The 11,017-nt window shown below is 35.9% G+C and overlaps 1 protein-coding gene across 1 annotated transcript in view; it reads left to right on the forward strand.

The window, feature by feature from the left end:
• The window catches only part of LOC128986120 (fat-like cadherin-related tumor suppressor homolog), a 560,367-nt gene extending 549,656 nt beyond the window's left edge, over nt 1–10,711 (forward strand). The window contains exons 39-49 of the mRNA XM_054406271.1: nt 562–705; nt 1,282–1,533; nt 2,048–2,385; nt 3,413–3,563; nt 3,990–4,200; nt 4,907–5,153; nt 5,468–5,573; nt 5,770–5,950; nt 6,804–6,875; nt 8,147–8,311; nt 9,428–10,711. Coding sequence (XP_054262246.1) covers nt 562–705; nt 1,282–1,533; nt 2,048–2,385; nt 3,413–3,563; nt 3,990–4,200; nt 4,907–5,153; nt 5,468–5,573; nt 5,770–5,950; nt 6,804–6,875; nt 8,147–8,311; nt 9,428–9,597 — 2,037 coding nt within the window. The 3' untranslated portion in view covers nt 9,598–10,711. The remainder of the gene's footprint in view (nt 1–561; nt 706–1,281; nt 1,534–2,047; nt 2,386–3,412; nt 3,564–3,989; nt 4,201–4,906; nt 5,154–5,467; nt 5,574–5,769; nt 5,951–6,803; nt 6,876–8,146; nt 8,312–9,427) is intronic.
• The last annotated feature ends 306 nt before the right edge of the window (nt 10,712–11,017 follow it).

Here is an 11,017-nt window from a genome sequence, read left to right on the forward strand (position 1 = left end):
TACATTAAGGATATCACTATAACTTTCCTGTGTTAAGTACTCAAGATATCCCTCTGAAATATCCCAGAATGTGGGATACAGGCGGACATTAGATGTCCCTAGCAGTTCCCTGGAATGACCTCTAGGGATATGGAGGAAATTAGGGATTTCGCCGGAATATTCTAATATTCTGTCACGTTTATCTTCATGATATCTGGGGATGAACTTGTGCTGTCTGGGGATCTACAGCCATATTACTTAACGCTAACGTAGTACTAAACAAACAAATCAAATGATTCATTGTTCAAGATGCTTTATTTACCTGAATATTTAAAAAGCATTTTAGATTTCAGCTAATCAAATTGAATACCATCCTACAAATAAAACAATTTTGTAATTTGTTTTTTTTTGTAATTTTTATAAAAGGATGTATAGGTATGCATCATAATTGCTACGGATTATAAATCTCTTAAAAATTCCTAGATTCACCTATTTATAAGTAACATAATTGGAGGCAATAATTTATATCGATGAGCTGAGGATCCACAAAATGCACTTGTAAAACACTTGATTGTTTTGCAGGTTTCCAGTTACGTTCTGCAGGTCCGAGCTACTGACTTTGGTCTTCCACAGTTGTCTAACTTTGCTCTTGTCAATGTTGAAGTGTTGGATACCAATGACAATCCTCCTCTGTTTCTGGAGAACAACTACACAGCAATTGTTCAGGTTTGTGCAGTGCTTTAATTCTAGAAATTAGAGGTCCTGAACTGAAACTTATCGGGAGCTATGGCTCCTCCTCTCCATAGCTGCATCTCTCCTTCTAGTACATCAAAAGAATGGAAACAGTAAACAGAAACAGTATGCAGAACCAGTAATAGTTTGTATAAATATATTCTATAGATTTTAATAAATTCTCTGAAGAAGGAGGTTTTGTGGTGCTGATTTATTGTATTTCTCCTGAAATCAAGCTAAGTTCCATGTAATTTAAATTCACTTTTTCCTATCAAGCTTTTCAAACATATTTGTAATATAAAAAATTAAAAATTAAAATTATTTAATAAGTACATAGGGAATTAACAATTTAACCATATTCTGAGTTCTGTTTTTAATTAAAATTTAAAAAGTATTTTTAACCATGACATTTTAGATTCTTATGCTGTGACTTTTTCTAACACAATGAAAACCTGTCATAAAATCATTCTTGCCCCTTATCACAGCAAGTTCATTAGATCTGCTAAGTTACAAAGTTGTGTGCATGTTTCGGTTTGACTTTTAGACAGTTGACAGTGGTTATCGTTGTAGGAGGACAAGCTGCCCGGCTGGCCAGTTTGTCAGTTGACAGTGTCCGATGCAGATATCGCTCCCAACTCTGCTCCGTTCACATTTGATATCCTCTCCGGAGATCCTGGAGGCGTGTTTCGTATTGAGCCCGACGGCACCGTCCGCACGGCTGCCAGACTCAGCTATCGTCTGCAAGACTCGTTCACTCTCCACGTCAGAGTGTTTGACAACGGCACACCTCCACTGTATTCCGACACCTGGGTCACCATCAAGGTAGATATACTCAGCCAACAAACTGCATGTGTAAAGTTTTTATGCTAGTTTAGTTTTACAAAAACCATCTAGGCTACTCATAGTAATGGTGTAACATTAGCTTACATTATTTTCAACCATACTTATTATTGCACAGACATTTTCTGTAATAATTAGTAAAATTCAAATTTCCTAGTTGTCAATGGATATGGAGTCTTACATAGTTCAGACTGTGTATTCTATTTGTAATATTTGCTATTTTCTAGTTTTCCCTACCATTTCCATACAATTATCTATGTGGTTTTCCACCTTTGGCTGGGTTTGTATACTAATCTTCATGTTTTTGCTACCATCTTAGCTGAGGACAGGATTAAATTCCAGATCTCTAATAATGTTGTGAATACCTTCTGTCATTATAAAAAAAATCTTAAAATCTAAGTTCAAGACAATCTTAAATTTAGTCAGTCTAAATTAAGAAACTTTTGAAATAATGTGCCATCTTTTCTCACACTCTGTAATCACTGTTGTATGTCAGGTGATAGAAGAGTCTCAGTTTCCGCCGGTGGTCACGCCACTGGAGGTGTGGGTGTGTGTGTACCAGGAACGCTGGCCAGGGGGTGAGCTGGGGCGAGTGGCTGCTACGGACCAAGACCCCTATGACAGTCTAGAGTTTGGCCTCGCTCCCCCCACACCACCTCGCCTTTTCACCATCGATCCGCGTGGAGGCGTGCTGTCAGCTGCGCCAGGCCTAGACACCGGCCGCTACCTGCTCAATGTCACTGTCAGTGACGGCAAGTTTACCTCCAGCGCCAGTGTTGTGGTACAAGTCACCCCGGTGTGGGACGACATGTTGCAGCATAGTGTCAGCATCAGGTGGGTTATTATAAACGATTAATTCAACAACCAAGGTAGTTTATCCAGTATCAGTGCAACCCAAGCCCACCGACAAAAAATGCTGGTACTCTGGAATGAGTACAATGTATCATCACCAGAAACTAATAAAGTATATTGAGTAAAATAATTCTGTATTTAATTCACAATTAATATTTTTTATTTTTATTTATACAGGGATGTAAAGAACTATAGTTCGGCCGCTTAGAAAGCAACCTCCTCCAGCATTAGCATTAGCATTAGCGCGCAGGTCCGTTTTCTAAGCGGCTGAACTATAACAAGGGTCTGACCACAATACCCAAGAGTAATTAGGAATACTGATTTCTAAATTTGCAGCCACACTAATCAATCACCTGTGTTCCCATATGTTTAATAATGGATGTAACATAGAGCTCAAGAGCCTTAAATAATTGTTAAGTTAGCAGCTAGGGTTCATTATATGGGAAAGAGATCCCTCTCTTCCTTCTCACACCATCCTCAGTTTGAAATATTTTCAGTGAAAGTACAAAACTATATTCTGATTGCATAATGTAAGATTTGCTGTTTCTTGTGAAAGATTTAACCCTTCCATTTTACCTAAGATTGCCATCCTTACAAAAATCCTTATTTGTGTAGGTACATTATAATATACCTTACATTGTTTTTTTGCTTGTACCTTATGTTGTTGTTTTTGGTTGGTATTAGTGAATGTAAATTTGTTAATTAAAGCAAATATAGAACCAAATTGCAAAGTAACTTTACCTACATTTTTCTACAGAACCTCCTACAAACAGGCATTCCTCAAACTAATCTTTGTCCAATAAGATTCCAAATAGTAGTTAGAGTTGTAACCTGTGAACCTGAAATAGGCCACATTCTGAGGTGAAGTAGCACAGCTTTTACTCTGTTCTTCCACAGCCCTTGGTTTTCAAACACTTTTTTTGTGCTTACCTATTTCAAGTAAGCAATTTATCTTTGAGTACTAACACAACAGTTGATGAGTTTCAACAGTTGTGCTTCTATGTTGTAGACTCAATGGAGTGACTCCCCAACACTTTGTACTCAGTCAACGCAAGGGTCTTGTACGCAGCCTGAAGACATCTCTACAGAGAGATATTTCACTGATCAGTGTTCAAGCTGCTCCTCATGGCGACCTTGACGTTCTACTTGCCATCAATGGGGTGAGTGGTGAGGTAGAAGAGTAAGATGTCAAAAGGGTACTTCCCTGACTAACCATATCATGTATTGAGTTTATTGAATTAATTGATGAATGAAATAAATCTATTGACTGGAAATCTACCCTTTGTAAGTTATTTGTGGAAAATGGTAAAAATTATCACACTTCTCAGCATTCGCTGGATGTTCATCATGTTAAGACATCGTATAACGTTCTACTTTAAACTTCTGAGAACATTTGTAAAGTTCAATAGGTTACCTAAGACGTGTCACCTTGCATTGACCTCAAAACGAAAAAATTATACTCTGAGTAGTAAGGAATAGCTACGGTAGGTTTATCAATTATTTAAGTAAAAATACGCTAGAAGAATAGTACTTTTTCATTTTGTGTTCACTATTCATATATATCATTGAATTCATGATCTTCGAAGGGAGTGGACATGCAGTCACTGAATGAAGCATTGACAGCAGCCAACGTCAGTCCAGTAGCTTTGACTTGCGACTGTCGCAACGGAGCTATTTGTCGCCAGCGTGTGCGACTACAGCCTGAGACCGTGTACACCATTGCGACTGATGTGACCAGCTTTGTAGCTCCAGGACATTCCCACCAGCTATACTGTGCTTGCAATCTAGGCTTCGCAGGTAACCTTGCTAACAAACATTTAGCTATCAATGATATTGTCATTTTTATGTTTTAACAGTGAAATTCTCTAACTGGGGGTTTCCATACCCTTCAGACCCCCTGGAAGGTTCCCCTCCCAAACTTTGTCTCTGGATCCACCCCTGTTAGACAATATTAACACAAAAATTCAAAACAAATTTTAAAAACGCTAACTTTTAAAAGTTTGTTTTAAAGTGGGTTGTATATAATTAAACGTGTAAATAGCTTCGCTTCGATCAAAAGTGAAGGTATGTATGATTCAGTTACAGCTTAGGTAAGGAAAGGATTGGACTTTTAGTTCAGGACAGGACATTTATTTCCTTCCTTACTTTCAGGATAAGAATGAATAGGTAAAATCCTTGTGTAAGAAGGAAAACTTTTGTTTGTTTTAAAAAGAATAATTAAACATTTTGGCAGACTAAAAAAATGACCAATAAAATAAATTTTGCAGTCTTTATTTCACTGATCTAAAAAACTTACTAAATGGGAAGATTAGATTAGTTGCCCATTTCAGCCTTTAACGTTGTCCGACCAATGCACTCCCCTCGTAGGTACGAACTCGTGATGGCCGGTTAATGAGGGTGAACTGTTAGAGCATATTCATTCACCTTGATTGTTGTCAGAAATTGACAACAACAACAGTTTTGATTTCTTCAGTAACTTAACTTCAATTTGTTTGATACACAGGAGACCACTGTGAGGAGCCCCTGCCCCCGCCATCCTGTGCATGTCCCACAACACAAATGTGTGTCCCACAACAACCCCCGCCTGGCTATCTGTGTCTACCCTCCATGCCTCCACCTTGCAGCCTCAACCACACTTGTCCCCCCGCCATCACGTCCAACATATACAGCATCACATGGGAAGAGTTCATCGCTATCTGCATCGCGGTAGCCAGCATCATTTTCTTGGTCATTCTCTTTGTAATATATAGGTAGGTGGGATGTATATTATATTACAGTTGTGAGTCGAAATATCAGTATATTACAGTGATCAGTGATGTAAGGTATCTACGAACATTTATGCTTGAATGACTTTAAAATTACTATTACTATACTATCTAATTCTGTGAAAAGATATAAATGGAAAGAAATATAAAATTAGATCATTTCACTTACAATGAGAAACAATGACCTGATTATGTAAGCAAATAATGTGTGGGTTTATTAGTTACATTATTTAAATTGTCTTCTAAAAAATTCCATAATAACTTGCTTTATGAATTTCTTATATAGACCTTGATTTCAGACGATGCAAGAAACCAAATCACGTCACACGTCTTAACAAATCACCTCCCGTTCTGAATCCTGATATCAAGAGAACTTCAAAACTAAGTAACCTAGAGGTAACGCAGGTAAGACAACATGTCAAAAATATTATAATGTTATGAAATGTTATCAAAATTTCCCCTTCTAGAGGCTTTATTTTGTGCTTTAAATTTTATCAGTACCTTGCATTCTCCAGTTAATAAAAAATATGATTATAATTACACCCCAAAACTTTAAAACTTTTGCTAACAGAGACTAAACATTAAACATTTTATGTTGCAGCGATCCACGAGACCGGCCTCGTATTCTGCCAGCTCCAATAACGAGGTTCTAGCGGCCGTCATACCTCTCAACAACCTCGACACTCTCCGCAGCTACGGCTCTGCTGGGGACGAGCTGGAAAACGTCCCACCAGACTACAGACGCAACCTCAACCGCAGTCCTCATCACAAGATCAACAATGGTAACTTGTTCACATCTAGTTACTCTCTCTTGTTATTTGTACAGTTTTTTTTTTTTTCATATATATCAGGTCTAAAATATTTAGGCCTATTTTAAAAATGAAGCTTAGAAATATTATTTTTTTAGAGATGCTTTAGAGTGTAACATTTATTGACGTCGGTGATCCCATCTTTTGAGCTGTTTTTATATGTATATATGTACGTAATAGAACTTCCCAAACAGTTCTTTGACCTAGGGATGAATTGTTTCATAGTTAAATAAGTGAGTGAGTTATAGTTCATCTAAGTTATTCTTAGTTTACTCTGTGTATAAGCTTGTAAATCAATATGAAACAACAAAGATTTTCTGATTTCTGATTTTTCTGACTTCGGAGGAACCTTATCAATCATAAGTTCTAAAGGCTATTATATCGGCACAAGTGTATCGATTATGTCATTTAGGATGTTGTGTAAGGAAGGTAGTGGGAGAGTCAGAAAAACTCTCCAACCCCTCTTCCCCACAAATAATACATATATTAAATTAGATATATATCGGCAATTTTTTAGATGGCTGATGTACAAAATAACAAAAGCAATGGTGGGGATGGAAGGGTTATGTTTTAAATGTGCGTCCTGCTTGCCACTCTTAACTGATTTTATCGATATTTATATGAATATAACAACGACAAAAAAGGTAAAAGCTATACCTGACATGTACAGTACTACCTCCTAGGGTCATGTTTAACACAACTAGGCCTATGCCTATGTGTTTTTATTTCCTTGCACTTAAGACGTGAATACTTAAGCTACTCTTTTTATTGTTTTATTTTCACCAGTAAATGTGTTTTAAGGTAAATGTTTATTTCTATTTTCCAGACCTAAAGAGAGTACCAGAGCTGTCTCGACGTGCATTGAGCTGTGTTGAGGATGATGCAAGAATTGTTGGAGGTAAGATTTCTTTTTTCATAAAAGTATTGTGAATCTTTACTAAGCTTCTGGTGTGCCATGTCAAATTTGTTACCTACTGCAATGTGTGGTGGCCTTAATCCTACTCCTGAACAAGAGAGAATTAATCCATAAAGTAGAACCTCGATTATAAAGGGGCAGATCAACCAAGGTCAATTAATGCCCTTTACAATTATGTAACATAACCACAGTATCTAGGATAAATACCGAGATAATTTTATGTGTTTCTTTAGTCTAATGTGTTGAAATTCACTTTAGACCTATATTTAACTATTTCTGCCCATCTGTGGTCTCCCTCCCCCAACATTACCCCGGATAATCGAGGTTATACTGTGTTCTTATGATCTTTCATTAGTTTCATTGCTGGTGTGTGGCGTCGTCCTGTAATCCAGGTACTAGGAGGTTACGAATTGTGGATATTTATAGGCATGCACTTGGGATGCGATGGTGTGGATTAACGTCCGCACGAGTGAGTACTACGACTATCCGCAGTACTATCCTGAAAATTAGACCAATTCATATATATCAAGACAAAAATGTGGTTCGGATTTCACTATAAATTGTAGGTCCCTTAGTTGCCATTAGCTGTATGGGCAATTAATTAACAGCTGTGTCTAAGGAATAAGTCGACCTTAGTCACTAACAAGACTACAAGATTGCACCACTCATCCTACAGTCATCTCCATTCATACTTGACTTAAAATACCTACTTTGTATGGTCGCCATTTCATTGAAAAGTATTAAAGTATTAAAAGCTATTTGCTATGTGCCGATGCTGTAAAATGATATGTTAGAGACACAACCTACATGTAGTGTACTGTATTTTGAAAAAAGGAAAAAGTTTTATGGATTAGGAGAGTGGAAAGTCTTTTGCTGTATTAAATGTTTTTCTCCTCATAAGGTCGTATTATAATCTAAAACCTAAAAAAAAATACTTTGACTTAAAATAAAACTTGTATGATCGAGCATTTAAAGAAAGGCATTTGTTAAAATAGAACTACAAACTTTGAAACTTTATAAATACAGTAGGTAGCAAAATTGAAATTTAGAAGATCTATTCACATCAAAGGCTCTGCAACACTAACTTAGGTTCTGAAACCACTAAAGATTATTTTTATTGGGTACATGAAAAACCCTTGAGTCACCCTGTTTTTCCAAAAGTTTTCAAACAAAAACTCAATTGTTGAATTGTTCTTTTAGATATTCCCATGGATTGCCATAGGTTTAGAAATTTTACAAATTGTGACTTTCAGGATATCATTGGGACTGCTCTGACTGGGTGCCCAGTCAGCACACCTTGCCCAACATAACAGAAGTGCCCGGCAGTGAAGTGCCCGACTCTTCCAGCCTTCACAGCAACACAAGCAACGAGTCCACCATCCGTCTCAACATACCCATGACTTCTGAAACTTCCTTTGGTAAGTGCCATCTCCTCGGTAAAGGATATGTTGTTGCCGAAATCATCAATTTGTAGTAATAAACTCAAACATTTTGGATTCATGAGGAAATTTTATTAGGGGTTTTGGGCCATAATTAATTCCTCATTTTTCCTGGACAGAATTGAATTATAGTTGAGTGATTTTGATATGCAAAGATTGCAAGATAACTTAAAACTAAATAAAAGCAGTAATTTGAGTAAAACAAATATATGAATTCAAATTAGAAATTCACTGGATATATTACTTGAACTGATTATTACAACAATCTCTGGCTCTATTTCTTTTCATCATAAAGTAATTGTATGGTAAAGGGGTGTTTTTGAAGTAATGCGAGAAAATCAAGGTCAAGTAAGCTAAATTAGTAGTCAGTTAACTCCAGTATTGAGCCTTAGTCAAAACACTCAAAACCCAGACTCACATTCGTTAAACCCACAGGATGCCCAAGTGTGTGCAGGTTCACTTTATCACTGTGATCACAAAAGTAGATTATCTTATGGTATGTAGAGTCAATTGTAAGAAACATAATGTTGCAGTGTAGCAGCTCTTAAGACAAAATGGCTTTCTCTTCAATGTAGAAACCCATAATTCTATAATCCATATTTCTGTGTGATAATGAACAAAAAATCCCGACCTACTCTTATGTGGTTAGTCAGACATAAAAGTAAAAACTGGCCATTGTTGACATAGCAAAGTTTTTTTTTCTAGTTTACATTATTCCAAAAAATACTATACTAGATAATTTTTTTCATTCACAATAATTTGTACCTTTTAGAAAGAATGAAAAAATTGCTTTTTAACCACCTACCAAGCTAGTTCCCGTCACCCCTATTCTCAGTAAAAAAGATAAGCAATAATCACTTGTGTACTAATTAGTTTAAAAGGTGGTTAAATTGGAGCGATTTGTATTTGAGTCTCCTTTCTACAGTGAAAATATTAACAAAACCTTGGTATTGATGAAATTACCAATTTAATGGAAACTTCATCCTGAACCCAATCCTGAAACTCATCCTGAATCTGAGTTATGCTATCACTGAGATTTTCTGATGAATTTTTGAAATCGATAGTAAAACAAGTAATTTTCTTTTCCCATTTCAGTTGACCCAGCTCGAGACCTAGCAACCCTGGATGAAGAGCTGTACTTGTCGTACCGCAGTGGAGACGACGCTCCCCCGTCATATGGGTTCCCGTCAAGTATCGCCAGTCACTCCCTCAGTGACATCTCGGCTCGTGTTTGCGAGATAGAGGACTCCGACGTGCCTTCATAGCAAAGCCACGCAACCTGCGGCTTCCACGCCGCCTGGTTGCCTACCACTAACATTCGTCTTTTACTTCTCACTTAAGTTTTAGCTGTAAGTTTGCTGTAGACTTCATTTTAAGACATAACTTTGCTCGTTTGTATGTATTTTGTGTTTGTCTGTATTTTGTTGTATGTTTTGTGTAAGCTTGTGAGTAATGTTAAGTAAGCTTGAGATATTACAATTCATTCCCCCTGTGTTCAACTGATTGTTTGTACTATTTTAATATTTATTACTGCTAGTTTAGAGGATTTTTTCTCGTAAAATATTGTAATTTTTAAGTTTTGAATAATCTATAAGTAACTTTGGTTTACTTACCGTACTATAATGTACTGTGCCATCTTTGTATAATTTAGTTTTTCTTTGAATAACGTAAGATTTTCTTTCTATGAGGTGATGAAATATCATTTATAGTTGTAAGTATGTATAGCTTCATTACATTAATGAAGCTCTAAGTTCACCTTCACAGAACGCCTTGTTACTAGGTCTAAGATATAGTGTTAGTAAATTTAAATGGCCGACTGATACAATATAAAGAACCAACATAAATTATTTTCAACAATAATTATAATTTAAAAATTCTAAAAAAAAACATGTAAATATTTTTAGCAATGTTGGTTTTTTTCTTAATACTTAATGATAGGTTTAGTTAGTTAAATTACCTACAAATGGATGGTTTATTAACAAATATTTCCTAGAGACCAATTTATGTTTGAATGATTAATTTTATTTTGTAGTGGTGTGCAAGATTGACTCACATGCATACCCACTTATTTGTTTCTAATATTTACTGAATGTCATTATCCTAATTTAATTGTAACCTTATGTTTTTTTTTTACAATTAATGTAATACCATACCTATTCCCATGATTTATATGGTACCTAAAGTTTTAGTAGGTACTACAATAAGAATAAGTTTATGATTGCCTTTAACTGTATTTAATACTGTTGAAACCCACACATAGTTGATATTTTTTACTCATAGGACGTTTTTATATTTATATCAATAATTGTGTAAAGTATAGGCAACTATTTTTCTACAACACTGGAAATGTTTGTACTGATTTTTACAAATAAACATTGTATATTTCATACCATTGAGTTAATTTTTTTACTGGTATTATCCATATAAATTACTAGGTGGTGTTTACAGACACGTCCACAAAATTGAGGGGAGTCATCAGGGCACAAATTCAAATAGAAAAAAAAATAGTGTAGGGTGAACCTATGTTAGGGTGATTAAAATAGTTACGAAATGTTTCTCAGTGAAGAGAAACAATTTGTCAAAAACACAGCTAGAGCGATGTTGTTATATTTTGGGCCTGCATACATTTTAAGCTTACAAGTTTGATATTGTATGTTTAATTTTTCTCAAACAGGGTGGTGGTAC

The sequence above is a fragment of the Macrosteles quadrilineatus genome, unplaced genomic scaffold (assembly GCF_028750875.1).
Source record: "Macrosteles quadrilineatus isolate MER2022 unplaced genomic scaffold, UCM_ALF_1.0 Scaffold_2__2_contigs__length_208266976, whole genome shotgun sequence".
In the NCBI taxonomy this organism is placed as follows: domain Eukaryota; kingdom Metazoa; phylum Arthropoda; class Insecta; order Hemiptera; family Cicadellidae; genus Macrosteles; species Macrosteles quadrilineatus.